At 38.2% G+C, this 17281-nt stretch overlaps 1 protein-coding gene across 1 annotated transcript in view; it reads right to left on the bottom strand.

Moving 5' to 3' along the window:
- The window catches only part of PREP (prolyl endopeptidase), a 98405-nt gene that overhangs the window by 32047 nt on the left and 49077 nt on the right, over positions 1-17281 (bottom strand). The window contains exons 9-10 of the mRNA XM_068677811.1: positions 8963-9160; positions 3709-3812 (exon numbers count right to left, since the gene is read on the bottom strand). Of these exons, the coding sequence (XP_068533912.1) occupies positions 3709-3812; positions 8963-9160 (302 nt within the window). The remainder of the gene's footprint in view (positions 1-3708; positions 3813-8962; positions 9161-17281) is intronic.

The raw sequence follows: 17281 nt of genomic DNA, 5'->3' as shown, positions 1-17281 counted from the left end.
CCCTCCTTCAACACCGATTTAGCAGAAAGAGCATCAAACCACCTGGGACCCCACAAATGGGATGAGGACTGGGGTCTGGCTGAAGCATGCAACACTGGTAAGATGAGTTACAATGGAGACCAGGTAGTTCCAGCCCTGGCCTTGACAAACAGCCTCCTCCATGGCTCATCTGAAAGCTCCCCATGGATCTGAATGATGTGGGAAACTAATTTCCAAGGTGTTGCCACCCTGAAATCATTTGTTGATAAAAGGCAAAACAGAAACAGTGGTGATCCAAGAGTGCTCTTTATGAACACAGATCCCAGCGTAACTGCACAGGTCACATTTACCTAGAGCTGACACTGAGAAGGAATAAGGAGAAAACTACAAACAATAATACTGGCTTTATCTCCTCACAACTTAGCAGTGAACCTCTGCTAGTGATTCCCACAGTAAAAGTTTCCAAGGGCATAGCACAGAATGCTTCCTCCTTGAAATGAGGTGTATTACTACTCTGCTTTGCCCTAATTTAGCATGTAATTGATTTAAATGTAAAATGAGATTTTATTTTTCCAGATATTTATTTTATTAAATGTGAAAAAATGCATTATTTCTAGTTTATTGCAACCCTAAATCTCTCTCTTTTTTTTTTTTTTTTTTTTAATTATAAGGATATTTGTGTTCCATTATTATCCTTGAGTTTGATGGCAGTATTATTACTGTACCAAGCTCTTCCCTAAAGAGAATGCTCCTTTCTTTCTCTTTTTCAGCTCACTATGCCCTGAAGTTATTCTGTGGAAGTTTCTGTCATGAATTTGAGTGAAACACACACTGTGAGTATATTTTCAGCAAACTGTCATCCGCAAAACGCTTATTTCTGTCTGCAGATGCATGGACAAACAGATGGGGTTGTTTACAACAGCCTTAAGCACACACACTACTGTCATTCTGCTTTTACAGAATCTGTCCTGTATACATAGCAGGGGCAAAATTAGAAATAAGAAATTAAGAAAAATACCAAATCTCCTTTCAAAGATTCTAAGCCACGGTGTCACACTGTTGCTTAACTACACTATTTCTATACATCTGTAAGATATACACTCTATAAGATATATATCTTATAGATGTATTGAGTATATTCTCTATCTATAAGATATCTATATATCTATCTTAACTCTACTATCTATACTAGGTAATTTCCCCTTTTTCTGTACTAGGTATATTTAAATTCTGCTTTCAGGCGTTGGTTCTTATACCTTTGTCCATAGAAATTAAAATCCTCTATTCCACTCTGACTGTGTTGCAAAATCTTACATATAAAGTAATTAAACCACTCTCCAAATTTTCTTCCATAAGTATGCTACACCTCATAATGTAATGACTGTAATGTAATGACTTTTCTAATTCTTTAACAAATTTATATGAGCGCTCTCTAGAAGTATTATTACATAATCTTTTTAGCCACAATATTTGTTATGAGCTCAAAGCACATGTCTACAAAGAGCTCTGCATCTTCCTCGGCCTGTTACATCTCATCCGTAGCTTGCTGTTTTCATAGGAGTAATTTCACTTACCTTTATAAGCCTTAAACTTAGCTAAGTCTTAGAGAAACAGGCACCTCCAACAAAGTTTCCGTGTTACTCAACTGAGGTACCAGTTTGAGCCTTTAGAGACTATTTTGTGAACCTACCATAACATTTCAGTTCAACACGTGTGGTTTTAAGTAAGTCTCCCCACCACTCTTCTTGTGCCTTGGCTCACACAGCAGAGAGGTTTCAGTGCATGCAGACTGGATTCCTTCTGGATGAAACTCAGATAGCAGATACACTGCGTGAGTGCATCAGAAGCGCTTCAATCAGTTCTCAAGACAGGTCTAAAGCTAGCCTTAAGTAAAACTCACAAAAATGGGCACTGAACCCTTAGCACAAGCCATTTCACTCTACAGATCTGCTCCTGTTATGCCGTGCTGCTTATTATTATAGACGTAGCTTATGGCCTTCCAGGGATTGTAAAGAGACCTCTGGGTAACCAACTGACACAATGCATATGATTTCAGATTGTGAAGTGCAATAAATCCCTCTGGTGTCCAGATATCTTACCTTCACTCGGCTATATATACACTGAGTGACAGATTGTCATAATGGGACCATTTAGTAAAAGTTTACATCATTCTAAATCAGTAACCTGTTGTCCTTGTCATTGCTACCTGCCAATCTTTGTTGATGCCAAATACTTCATCAGCAAAGATTTTATTCTCTAGATTTCTGGGAAATTTACTGAATGGCATTAGACCTTGCTAGTGAAGACCTCACTCATCTCTCCCTGTGGAGAAATGGTTTGTCGACCATCCACATACATCATTTTGACACTATCTGTGCAAACTTTTAAATCCAGCAGAGGCCTTTTTTTTTTTTTTTTTAATCAAGGCAGAAAGTCTTCTAAGAAATTTAATCCTTTGATAGCTTTATAAAGCGCCCATTCAACCTTCCCCTTCCAAAAGGCAGCAGACACGTTTGCCATGAAACAATTCCACAGAGGACAACGATATTTTCCTTTTAATTCTTTATTCCTGGAGTCCCAGTGAATCATTACAATGTTAGGAAATAATTAAAACAGAATTATGCAATTCTACCCTACTACTTACTAAGTGCTGCAGCAACATCCCATGGTCCCAGTCCCCTTTGGTAGCAGGCAGCATACAGATAGAATAAAAAGATCCCTGTCCAAAATCATTTAAATTTCTAATATCAAACGATGTTAGATCTGTACAGTAATTGCTTCATGGTGTATTACATTAAGAAAATTACTTACACGTAAGTATACGTGTATTTTAAATTACTCTCATCTTTTGCTCCTTGTTCTAGTTGTGCCAGCACTGCAAGCAAAGGGTCTAATCCTGCTTTTACGGAAATCAAAGTCAAGTGTTTCAAGTGTAACTGCACCAATATGTTAAACATAATATACTATGCCACTTCTTGGAAAGGTGGACAGAGTAGGAAATTCTTATATAACATGAATGAAAGTGATTTTTCTGTTCACATCACTAGATATATTCCTGCTCTTGTCCCAGATCACCATGGTTAAGACATTTCATACTTCTATGGCAGACCTCACATATTTGACGCTAGCTCTGAATGAGTCAATGCATTTCCTTCTTTCCTCCCAATGTCTTCTTCATGTCTTAGAGTTCCCACAGCAGGAATCTGTAGCAAAAACTATCACTATTTTTATATAAGAATGGTGGGAGGAGAGAGGGTTTTATCTATTATTGCTACTTTCCATTGTGGGCTCTGGCATACTGTGGAAGTGCTGGGAAGAAGAATGGCTATTCAGCTTTCTTCTATTTCTTTACTGTCTCTTAAACCTTGCCCTATTACACACTTACTGGAGGCATGGCAAGTTGCCCTGCTGGAAGAAATAAAAAACATATGGAAAAGAAAGAGCCTGATGTTAAAACAAATATCCAAGAATACCATAACACAATAAAAGATCATAGAACACAGTGCCTTGTACCAATAGACAACTGAGGATTAAGCCTGCTTGGTTACTTGCGGTATCTCTATTCCAATCTCTAACAAAACTTAATGCAACGCCTTCAGTGCACTATACTTCCCACACAGACCTGCAATCCAGCAGCTAATAAAGGCACTCTTACCCTCAGCCAAGCACAATTTTGTTAAACTCTCATGTAAGCGATTAAAAGAAGACAGAAAGAGTCACGTTTATTACCTGAATTGTCTGGTAAACTGAAGGATCAAATCCTTTCACAGTCACCTCGCGGAAAACTCTTGGCTCCAGTTCCTCTTTGGTCAGATCACAGTGATAAATAATACCTATAACAGAGCACAGCTTTGTCAGCTTAGTGTATGTGCATCATTAAAAGGATGCTGGTTTAGGCACTGAGATGGAGTAATGAAAGCAAAGATAATTCAGCAGGGTGAAAAACAATAGCTCCTGATACATACTTTCAGTTGATATACATTAACATATACATATATGCACTTCATCTAAGAGGGCTGCAAAGGCTTTCCATAAAGACAGAATAATTCTGGCTGCCCATACAAAGTCTGTATTCAAAGTGGGTTAAACTGAAAAACAAGTTTTAATGAAGTTACATAACCTTTCTTGAAAATGATAAAATTGGAAAAAAGAATTATAATGTCCACTTTAAATCATCTCCTCCATAGCCAACAGCCTAAAAATAAATACACCAAGAATTTTATTCAAATCTACATTTTTTTCTCTCTATAATATGGTGTTTTTAAATTACAATTGAAACAGAACCCTAGATAATGGAAAGAGCTGGGCATCCCCTTGAAATTGTGGCAGAGTAGCAGGTTACCTATGTGACTGAACAGAATTTGGGTCTACAACAATTTATTTTACATCCTGATCCTGAAGGCAACTTCGCTTGCTTGAGCTGTACCTATGATTTCCAAATGATTGTGCACATGAGAAAATTTCTCTCTCTGAGCAGTACAAAACTTCTAGGCTTCAAGGTATTTTTTCAGATTGCAACAGAGGCAGAATCACAGAGACTGTAGCAGTCTAGACACTACATAGATGTGTAACTGGCCAAGAATAATTTTGTATTTAGAGCAAGTCACCTATTCTGTCAATTAATCCTGGTACCACTTGAACATGTGCCATACAGGGTAAGACCTTTAGGAAAGGGGCTCAGGCTACTGTTGTGTTTGCACCCTAGTTCACGTACTACAAAATCCTATGATTCATGCATACAGTGCAGACACATGCAATATACCCGCAGTGTTAATTGTTCTGGTTTTCTGCTTTAAAACCGGATGGTCTCTGCAGAATTTTAAATGTGCATTAAGGAAAAGAACACTAAAAGTTGAAGGCAACAGGCCTTCTCTATAGAAATTCTCACTGTAATAAAATTAACCAAGGTGGACAAGACTTGATTGAAATAATGCAATATTGCGTATCCTTTAAATAATTACTTCTGTTTTCCTGAAAGTATTACAGAGGTTATGGCTATAAAAATTATATTGAAAAATGAAATAGCGAGGACACATCTAATACAAGTTAATTGCCTCATTAAATCATTTTTATGGACTGTGGAAAATCAAAGATACAGATTGGCAAAGAAACACAGACAAAAAGCAATACTTCTAATAACTGATACAGCCTTTTTCCGTAATGGTCAATTAATAGGGGAATAAAAAGGAGGACTGCTCTGATCTGCTAGGAATACTTTTCCTTCATTTTCCTTCACAAAGTGACTAGCAAACTTAACTAATGCGGGGTGACAGATGCAAATAGGCATTAAAGCAGCATTTCCCTTATGTATAAGGATCCAGCAAGTGATGTGAAAATGGAAAATACACCAGCTGGTCACAGGCAGGGCAGTTTTACTGCTGCCCAGAGTAGGCAGAATAGCTAACAATGGGAATTGTTAGGGACAATGGGAATTGCAAAGAGATTTTGACACCATAAAAATCATAAGGTTTTAGAAGTCCTTTATTCATTATTTCAAATATTTCACTATTATTATAAGCATTAAGCATCAGTATGTTAATTTGTTTCTCATTAGAAAAAAAACATTAACTTTATGCAAGAGTAAATAATACTGCATTCTAGCATAAATGTAGGAAGATTTAGGTTAACCAAGGACCAGTCCTATACCTTTCATCTGATTATTCTACTGATAAAGTAGAATAATCTACTGACAAAGGTTTTAGGCAATTAAAAAAAAAATATATATCTATATCTCTCTACACACTTACCTAAAAATTACCTCCCTGGTCTGCTTTCCTCACCCTTTCATTATTCCCATACATTTTACCTCAATTTTTTCCCTTCCTCTTTCTTCAAGATTCTAGGTCCCTCTGCCACACAAGGCAAAGCTACTCCATGGTGAATTTTCTGTACATGCTAAGCACTTGGGAAAAGAAGGAAAAAAAATTGCCTACTTGATCAGTGAGAGCAGCCATTGCCGGCTGGCTGGCAAGCCAGGAGCTAAACTGGATCTTGGGGCTCTTCCCCTCCACGTGTTTAGCAGCTGCAGAGACTAGTAAGATGAATGGCACAGGCTTGTAAGACCAGCAACTTCTGTCCCACAGAGTGGGATGTGAATAAGTGAACTATCTAAACCATCAAGTTGGGATGAAGTTAGGTGTAAAAGCAAGAGTAGGAGTGTCCTCAAGCTCCTCTCCAACTGATTGCAATGATCTAACTGCTGTTCTAAAGTGTTTATTTTATTTTTCTTTTTAAGGAACTGGAAACATCTTATTTCTGGTTGTGCAAACAATGAGATAATAGGAAAGTCACCACACTTCTTTTCTGCTATGTTTGGTACATAAATTAGATAATTTGACACAATCCTTTCTAGCAAAACCACCAAATCTATCAAAACTAGCGTACAGACATTTTGTAATGCAGCTGTGCTCTAACTACTGACACAGAGCAAAACTATACATCAGATGCTGTAAGAACATTTCTGATCATCTTATCATTCATGATTACTAATAACTCTGGATGAGGCTAGAGCTTCTGGCTAAAGATTCTCCTCTCCCCATGTGAATCCTGTCCTTTATTAACTATTGGCTGTTTGGGGGGACAGAGCAAAAAAGAAAAAAAAATATCAAAACCCACCAAACAAAACAAAACCCAGAACCAAATATATTTTTTCTTATCACATACTGACTTCATGATTGTAACTTGACAATTGTGTAGGAAGTCCTTTTGTTTTTCAGAATCCAGCAATATCAGTTTTAGCTGGAAAAATTGGACTTGAGAACTTTCCAAGTGTTAGCAGACTTTGGCTTTGCCTCCTCCACTCCAGAGAAATGCCTTTTCATGGCTTATAGCTCTGATGTGTACCCATTCCAACGGGTGGGAACCCAGGTATTTCGGCAAAAAACAGGTATTAACCCAATGCTTTGTCATTAATGCTGGCATTAATTTATGAGAACTAGAAAAGTTTCCCAATTCTTTCTCCACGTCAAGCTGAAGAGAAAAAGGAAAAAATAAAGCTGTTTTTCCTCTTGAAATCTTTTACAAAACAGATTCCATAAAAGATCAAGGCATCTTCTTTTTTCCAGAAAACACACTTCTGAGACAACAATCATAACTGTCCTAGCGTCTTAATTAAAAGTGACATGATACATGCTCTCTGATCTTGCGTGAAGTATTTCCTACGTCAAATGAATCATCTGATGCATTACCTCCAAACCTGAAAACTGAAATTAATACTCAAAAGTCATTATGAGACACTCACCTTAGTCTTTTATCAAACCACAGAATTTGTACAACAACATTTAGGTTCTTTTAAAAATTACGAAGGCTGGATTTCAAAATAACTTATCAGTAGTATGGAATTATAAAAGCAGCAGCAAGTGAGCATTGCTATGAAACTTTACTATGTCGTTTACCTGACTGTTACTGTTAAGAATGTATATTAGGTTCAAAGTAAGAGATCATTCAGAAAGCCCAAGCAGATTCCAAAATAACACAGCACATGGGGTTTAGTTTTGTATTTCTTGTTAATGCAGTGACATCATTACATGACTGGGAATCCCAGCATTAAATCCCCATGTTTGCTCTGAAGATGGCCCTTTTAAAGTTCAAAGCATTACACTAGGGATACTGGCCTTTTTTCTTCAAGTCATTTATATCTGACTGCAGCAATAGAAGGACTTCTCTGCTGGGAATAAACACCACTTGGTAACGTGGCTTTCCTGAACAGTACACAATCAATACTGCTCTTAGAAGATAAAGTATTTTTTCTCTGTTATTGTTAAGCACAGTACAAGGAACATAACAAGAAAACTTTATTTTAGTTATCTCTAATGTAAGTTTTAATTTCAATTCCAGCATTGTATGGTAACTACTGGATTCTGAATATGGATGGTGCAAGAGATCTAAAGGTGATTCCATCTTGCAACTGAGACTACCACATTTCATGCTTTGCTCTGTACTCAGGTCAAACATTACAGTCATGCCAAACCTACAGATTTCTATACCCAGTGAGCAGAATGATGTCACTCTGGAAAAATGAAATGTAATGCTAAGGGAATGAATACCACTTCGATGAGGGAAACTCTCAATACAGGTCAATGCTAGCTTAATGAAGACAGCCTTCAGGATATATTCCTATTTGCAATGGACTTCAATTCTCCTCCTTCCCTCTCTGTAATTAGAATACTTGTATTAACCTCAACAAAACAATACCTATCTAGCTATATTATATTACGCTATTTTAAAGACTCTAAGTTTTTAATTAGTTTTGCTTTGACCTCTTTACACCCTCATTTTTCTCTTTAAATGATAGAAATCACATGAGAATCTCTGAAAACATGAGCTACAAAATAGTGAGAAATACGCCTGAAAATTGTTTTTAGAAAAAATCTTTTCCAGTCGGTTGCTCATTTCCATTACTAAGATGCAACCCAAATTGCCATCCTTAAAGCGAGTGGGAGCTTAAACAAGTAGAAGAACAACTAGAAGTAACAAGGATATAGACAAAACTGGGAAGTTTGTAAGTTTCCTTAGATTCAACTAAAGCTGTTGTTCAATTTAACATATATTTTCTGGAAGAAGAAAGAGGAACCTTTGGTTTGGGACATGAAATAACTTTAAAAAGGATTCACTGTCTGCACAATTAACTTGCTTTTTCAGGTGAGAAGTGCTTCTGTGGCAGCAGTCACACTAAGCATAAACTGCAACACCATTTGTGAACTTTTATTTTGCAGTATGAAGCAATGCGAATGCTAGAACTTCATCTCTAGCACAAACCAGTCCTTTGTAGTTTCTGAATACAGTTCTCAGATGTTAGCTGGCACATTATTTAGGCTTCACAGATCATGGACTTCTCCACTGATACATACTGAAGTGCACAGGTTGCCCATAGGGTGAGGGAAAGCAATTTTATCTGCATCTTAAAGGTACCTAATACATACTAAAAAACAGAAAGCAGATCCCCAGGAAAAGGAACAATACACAAGGGAAAAAAACATCTTACCTGGAGATAAAAAGGAAGTAAACTGATAGAATATTTCACTATCCTTCTTTTGACCACTATATCCCACAATACTGCCAACCTCTAGTGGGAAAGTCTTGAGATGTGCACCAGTAGCTAGATCATGAAGTTGCAGCACATTCTTCACATCATGCAGATAGCACAAAACCAAGAAGTTGGACCTCACACAGGCAACCCATTCTGCACAGAAAATAAGAAGTCAAAAACAGTCAAAAAGAAAAACAAAGACATAATAAATACGGATAAATTGCACAAAAGAAAACAAATCAGGTTAAGAGCTGACTCAAATTCTTTAGCATACCTTAAAAAAAAAAGCACCAACCCTTCTGACATTGACCAAATTTAACTCTTAAAGCCTTTAAAGTCACCTGCCTTCTGAAACCAAAAAAATGAACCCAAACATAAAAGCTGACATCCTCTGGACATGCACTAACCATGTAGATTTACATTTATGCACACGCAGATAATAAGAATTGTTTAACCCAGAGATTTCTGCATTTTGAGTTTATGCATCAGTATTGTTCTTAAATATCACATATTTTAATGAAAAAAAAGACCAAACAAAACGGCCACCAAAAATTGTTTTAATTTTCATGTATTTCCATAGGTATTGCTGGCAGAATTCAAATCAGTATGATTTAGGCTTACGCTAAATTAATAGCGAAAGAGAGACATGTTATCCTGTATTACACAATAAGTATAGAGCCTAGAGGTTACCATTCGTCCTGGTTTTTCTGTCAGTATTCAGAAGACTATTCTTGTAATCAAGCTTTACTCAGTATACAAAAAGGGCTGTTCTGAGCCCTGTGAAGTTCTCAAACATGCCATTTTCAAAAAGCAAACAAAATAATGACCTCTTTCCCCCTTAAAAAAAACAAACAAAAAAAAACAAACAACTAAGTCAGAACACGAAACTACCACCTGCTTATTCAAGAAATTCATGTTTTTAAACAGCGTTTTTGAGACTATATAGTTGGAGGGACAGGATAGAGTACAGTGACCTCAGCCTGGCATACAGACCCAGGACCAAATGGCACTTGGCACTGCAGAACTTTCTTTCCTTTATGCCTCTCCTGACAGCCCCAAGCCCCTGCAGAGCTGTGGACCTCAGGTGTGCAGCTGTGCAGGAATGAGAGCTGCTGCTGCACCTAACTTTTTATGTGCTGATTTTTCCCCCAAAAGAATTACAGGGGAAAAAAAACAAAAAAACAAAAAAAAAACAACCACAGAAATGGGAACTTTTTCATTGAATGCCTTTTTTTTTTTTTTTTTTTAATTCTACTTTGGAAAATCAAATACAAATAAGGCTAAAAGCCATGAACAAAAAAAGATGGAAGGAGGGACTTTTTGCTTGTTTGTAGTCATTGCCTTCTTCCAACCACATATATGCTACTTTTGCCCTGACAAGTGTGACCGGAGACCCAAATCACAGACAGGGTAGCAGCATTAGACTTCTTATCTACTGGAAGCAAAACCAAAAAAGATGGACTCAAACAAGCAAGAAAAATGAGACAGGACTGACTGGACCACACCGCAGTGTCAAAGTATCACTGCAAGGTGGGGACTTCAAAATACCAACACAGGAAGAAAAGACAAAATAAAATGGAAGCAAGAAAAAATTGACTCATTTTCTGTCTTACACTATATTATTCACATTTAACAGTTCTTTCAATTTTTCTCAAAGCCTTATAGAACCCAGTGATTTGAGTTCACAGAGTTGTACTGACCACAGCCTTATTAAAAGCATCTTGGAGCATTCAGGTTTCAGAACAAAGTTCAAAGACATATCCTGTGCCCTTTCCTTCAAGGATAACAAGCTCTTTCTGAATTGTAGGTCAAAACTCATTACTCTGCAAAGCACAGCATCTTCAACAGTCTCTGCTTTTGTATACAGTTCAGGTCTGTCATGATCCCCAAGAGTTCGAAGACCTTCAAATCCTAATAGGTCCAGGGAGTCTGCTTTCCTCTCAGCTCGTTCCTGAAGAACCAGCAAAATTTAACTATTCTGACTTTCTAGCCATACGAATTTGTGAAAAACAATACTCCCAAAATACTACCAATGAAATTACTTTTTTTTTTTTTCCTAGGCTTTCAACTCCCTCATGAGCTTGTAGCCTAAATCTGTAATTTTTTGAGCCAAAGCCCCAGAGTACAACACTAATTGAAATTTCAGCCATGAAGCCATGACCTGAAATAATACGATACAGCACAATGTAAGATAGTCTATAAATTTAATTGCTGTGTAATTTTTGCTCTGGAGTGACATAAACCTCTTAAGTGAGACTAGAGAAGAGAATAAACTTCATAACTTTGTTATATCCAATTACAGATTTTGAAATATAGAACCATTCCTGGCTGAACACACAAGGAGAATATGCAGTCATTTCAAATATTCATTACGTTGTCGTCGCACAAATCTGCCAACAGTCACATGTATAACTGGTTTATTAATAAAAAGCTGAATTAAAAAAATAACATCCCTACAGTAACATCATGCAGTAAGAATCTGCTCTTGTGAAATTTTTAGTACTAACAGGAACGTCTGTGGCTAAAATGTCCAGTTTTACACTGGAAATCTCCTGATAAAGTTTCACAAAAAGGATTGAGATACTGTCAGATCTGCCTCAAATGTATATAATATGTAGCTCTGATTCAGCAAAAAAACCCTTTGGGCAGTCTTTATTTTAAAATTAAATTGTGATGAACCTTAATTCCTCACTGATTACTTAACAAAGCATTGCAGTTTAGTGGATGTTTTCATTAAGCTGAAGTATATGAGGTATTACTTTTTTTCTTAAAAATGATTCACTTGCTCAGGGGTAAGGCTGCTGGCTTACACGAAGACTTCTGCTATGGAGCTTACCTAGGAAGCAGCAATATTACCTTCATCACCACCCCTTTTATTTACAAATTGGATGCTTTCAGCATGGTGAAAATAGCAGATGAGAAGACAATGGGAAATGTTTTTCAAATTGTCTATGAGATTTTGGAACACAGCTTCTTTGGCATTCCTGTGTTAGAACTGGTTTGGTGCCTTGCTAACTGCCTCCAAAACTTACAGTAAGGAATGTTGAAATGTGTAAATCAAAACATAAAACAACTGAGGCAGACACAAGAGCGGAAGAAAATAAGACACCTTAAGAACCAACATTTATATACATAACAAGCAAAAACAATGCTAAATTATTAACAAGTGCTATTTCTGACTGCAAGCTGAGTCTGTTACTCCCATGATCAGCACTGAGAACTGCAAATACCCTTGAGTTTGTTCTGCTAGTTAGCCTCCCCAGTTTTGCTCATGCTCTGAGAAAAGCATCCTGCATGCCTCTGCACTTTCTTGAAGCTTTTAAGATTGCGTGCATGCAGCTTCACATGTCTAGAAGTTAAGGTTGACATCATTGCTGTAGGCTCCCTTTACAGACAACGGTCAGGAATAGGCACCTTTAGGATGCAATTCATCCAACTACATCGCCTACCCTGTTCCTGGACACTGTGAATTGCTTACTGAGCAATTTCTCTACATACTCACAGGATTTTTTTTTTTTTAATATGTTTACCGTCTGAAAACTCTCCAACACATAGGGTCAGTTTATTTTCAGTTAATACTAATGGACAGATTGGTTGTTCTCACATTTTTTTTCAAGCTCGGGTACACCTGAACTCATTAATTGTTCTCTAGCATACCTACAATCCACATCAGGCAAGGGATTTATTTTAGCAAGAAACAAACATGCAGAAGGTTGCCTTTTCCAACCTGACCCTCTTGGCTTTGGCATCAGAGATGGATGGACACATTTGGAAGCACTGGTCAGTGCTAAAAGCAAGTGTAAAGGATTATCATTGGTACCACCCAGTTCTTTCAGATGATGATGTCCACCTTGATGGCTACATTATGTTCCACAAAATTCTTCAATTGCTAAATCTGGGCTAGCGAAATTGATTGTCAATGCTTTGAGCTCAACCATCTCTCTTTAATAGAAGTGGTCTAGGTTCAACCTTTCAGAAACCTATACACTAATACCTTCCAAAATCTAGTTTACTTTGGCAGCTTTCACAGCAACACTGTGAGAGCCAAACTAGTGCCATGCATATTAAAAACTTATGAAATAGTTTTAGGAAAAAAATGTTGAATCCTCACAGAAACATTGAGCGCTCTGTGCCACTACCCTTAATTACTTATACCAGTTCTGACCTTCATTTCTGCAGCAGTAGCTACAGCATGTTAAGTGTTCTAGTGTACAAACGTGTTTTGACAGATGCAGGTTGAAATGTTGATGGTAGAGGATATGCCAAGCTAGGACTATGTAGTCATAAGAAGAAACAGTTGAGTTAGTTTCTGTACAATATGCTTATGCATCCACTTAATAAATAAGAACACATTTGAATGGACTGCCAAAGCTTTAGCTGGAAAATAGACCTGCAAGGCCATTCTTGGTTTCTTCGATCATCACAGACAGCAACCATAAGTTCGCAGATCAACAGGTATGCACGTTGATGTTGATCTCCCATAAAATGACCCATAACCATCACCGAAGGTTATCTACGGGCAGACTTGAAAGTAAAGCATTAGCAATTTGCAGAATAAAGCATGAATCATGCTGAAACCTGTGAGTAAAAGCTCATGAGCCCTCATAGCATATGTCTTTTCTCTGAGACACCATCCTCTGCCCACCATGTTTAAGTTAAGGACAAGGCTCCAACCAACTTTAACACAACAAGGATTTTATACTCCACCTTCTCTCAGTATGAGACAAACAAGAAGGAGCAGGAAGGCACAGCTCTTCTGAAGCTCTTTCAAAAGCTTCTTCAAGTAATTGGCAGACTTCAGTCATCTGTGACTGATTGAGGTTTTTCCATGCTAAACTGAGTTAATCAGAGCCACAAAGGCCCTAGCAGAGGAGCAGAATAAAACTCTCAGTGGGACACGCATCTGGACTTCATCCTCTCCTCATGTCCCATAGTGACTGAGGGATCGTATCTAGCCTGGCCAGATCTTAGAGGGTAGTTTTAGTTGCTAGGAAACATGGGAGCTAACCCATTTTTTTTTTAATTAAAAAAATAAAACACACACACACAAAAAACACATTTCACAGTAGAATCTTATCAATCTGGTCCTTTGCACTGCAGCAGATTTCTTCCTCTCTGCCATACCTCTGTGCAAGCTGTCCCCACAGTGTACTTCCTCAAGGCCCTAAGATGGAAGTTCACATACGTGCTCCTCAGAATACCCATGCAAACCTTCATTTGCTTTAGTTTGAACACAAAAATCCCCAGTGTGGAATAGGGGTATTTTAGGAGACCACACAGGGTAATGGAATGTACAAGTCTCCCAACACAGATAAACACAAGGGACTGCTCACACCTATACACGTCTTTGTCATTCAGGATTAGTTAGCAATTTTGTGACTCCTTGGTTCAGACTTTCTCTCCTGATTTTGCTACAGCACCAAATGACAGTTATCTCTAAATACATTTGATGATTCTGGGTGCTCACCATCTTCCAGTAAAACCTATATGCAGAAGAATCAAATATAATCTGAAAGACTGCCTGTTGTGCACAATGCCGTGCTTTGGATTTGTGATTACAATAGAGGTGGTAACACAGGGATGTTCCAGTTGGTGCAGAGCAGTGCTCGCACAGAGCCGAGGCCTCTCCTGCTCCTGGTGCTGCCCAGCCAGCGAGGAGGCTGGGGGTGCCCCAGGAGCTGGGAGGGGACACGGCCAGGACAGCTGGCCCAGGCTGCCCAAAGGGATGTCCCACACCGTGTGGCACTATGCTCAGCGACAGCTGCTGGGGGAAAGGAGGAGGCAGGGGGGATGTTGGGGTGATGGCGTTTGTCTTCCCAAGGTCGTCTTCTCCTGGAGGTGGCTGAGCCCCTGTCTGCTGATGGGAAGCAGCGAGTGGATTCCTTGTTCTGCTGCATTTGTGTGTGGCTTTTGCTTTGCCTAGTGAGCTGGCTTGGTTTCAGCCCACAACGTCTGGCACTCTTAACTCTCCAGTTATTTCCCCCATCCCACGCTGGGGTAGTGAGTGAGTGGCTGTGTGGGGCCGAGCAGCCTGCTGGAGTTAAACCACAATAGAAGGAAGCATCCTGCATGGACTATGTTTTAGGTATGCAGATATCTGCAAGGTACAGGAGTACTGCTAGCTTTGCCCATGCTTGTTAAATGGCTGAGATTCCAGGAAATGAATGAGGTCACTTACCTGATCTATGACACATTCCAGAATGCTCAGTATTTCTTAGCACTCCCTACTCAGGAGATCTACTGTATTTTTAATTGTCACAGCTACATACATATATAGATATAATTGGATAAAGCTGTGCGTGACTGCTACTTTCAAGATGCCCTGCTCCACGGGTACTGGGAACTTTTGAGGTGATCATTTCACTCTCAAAAAAACAACTTTCTAAAGACCACAGGTTTGTCCAATAACTGAGGACCAGGGTCCAAGTGCCCATAATGATCACGATGCAGTCACAGTTTGATAGCTGCCTTTTAACTAATCGAGCACACCCAGCTGCAGCTCTGTGGTCATTTAAACCACTAGCTCAACATTAGACATAAACCTCACCTATGGGTCAATTTTAGACTCCTTGAAAATTAAAACACTTTATAAACAATCTCCAAAGGTGGGGGGAAAATGAGCCAATATGTCCTCAGGCTCTTCTTTAAATTTCATTTTAAAATAGATATCATTTATTTCTTCCCCTCAGCTCTCAGAGTAGAGATCTAAATTTACCTCAACTCTGTGTGAAGTCCCTGCTTAGAGTTGTAAAATGAGGTGTATGATCAGCCTCATTGTAGGAAAATGTTTCCCCCTCCCTGTATTTCCCAAATTACCTCATTTCTAAACAGTCCTAAAAACAAAACTGTCAAAGTCAATATAAATACATATATATATTTAGAAGAATATGTTGATGAAACCAAACCACATTCACACGGTCTCGCAACCAAGTATATTTATTTATTGGTTAAATCACATTAGCAATAGCATGTTCCCTAAGAATGCATTTTAACACTTTGTGGAATTTATTTTCACCATTAATGTAAACTAGAAGAGTTTTATCACTCATAGTTCCTAATTTATTAATCATAAATTGAATTTATTTCTGTATGTGCATGGTGCTGCTTTTCTGAAACTGAATCCGTTAACACACAGAAACAAAGATCATGCTAGAATAGGAGGCTTTGAGCAGAGTAACTATATATTCCAGTAGAAGTACAAAGATACATTTGTGACCTATAGGATCACTGACTACAATGTTTAGAATGAAATTCTAATACAGCTAAGGACATTTGGGTAAACAATCATCCCCACATATGGAAAACTGGACAAGAAGCATTTGAATCACCCTTTGAATCACTGCTGTCCTAGCTTTTGCAGAAGGATCTTCATTACAGTCATCTCTGGATCACACAAAATCAAATTCCCTTGACTGCAAGGCTTTCAAGACAATGAATTATTAACTGCCTTCTGCTATAATTATGTCTTTCCAAACCAAATCTTGGAAAGATTAAAACAAAATGACAGAGACTGGTTTGCTTGTTGACTTTGAGTGTGAACGCACATTTTTTGTTGGTGGTGGTTTTTGTGTGTTCTAATTTATTCAGGCGATAACCTCTTGAAAATGATAAAACTCCCTTACCTTGGAGCAGAGAATACAACACTGATTTGCAACTGTGAGCCACAAACAAGCAAGCAAACAGATCAAGTTTACTGTAGCACTAACTCTGAGATTTACTTATAACACATCTTCCTATAAAGATGTTTTCATTTGCTCATTTAACACAACTCCTTTATGTGCCACCCCAAAACGCTGAGGAGAAACACGTGCATATGATTGCCTACTTTGGCTCCAAATTCAAATACAGTAGAAGCCTGATGATAACATAATGGACTCCTGAAAGTTACTGGGATGTTTTCATGTGACAGATTATACTTGCCTTCAAGTATGTAAGAACTGAATGACCGTTGTGTTTATAGTCTGAAGGCCAGTGCCCTCAGCAAATCCATTTATCTGAACTTTTGATTCTCTAACTGCAGCACTTGTTATGTTTATACAAGTCAAGACTGCCACATATAATCCATTAGAGGAGCGTCGCATACATTCTGTACATATACATACATGTGTGCACAAACATGAACTTTGTCGTTAGAATGAAAACAAAATGGAGTTTGAGCTAAATATCACACTGTAGTTAAGAACAGGTATGTTTCTAGGAAGGAACATATAGCTAGTGCCTATATAACCACTGCTTAGTGCTCCTAGGCTGCCTAGACCACATCTCAGGTAAATC

The sequence above is a fragment of the Anas acuta genome, chromosome 3 (assembly GCF_963932015.1).
Source record: "Anas acuta chromosome 3, bAnaAcu1.1, whole genome shotgun sequence".
In the NCBI taxonomy this organism is placed as follows: Eukaryota; Metazoa; Chordata; class Aves; order Anseriformes; family Anatidae; genus Anas; species Anas acuta.
Note: the sequence above shows the minus strand (reverse complement) of the source record. Positions and strands in the feature narration are given on the sequence as shown.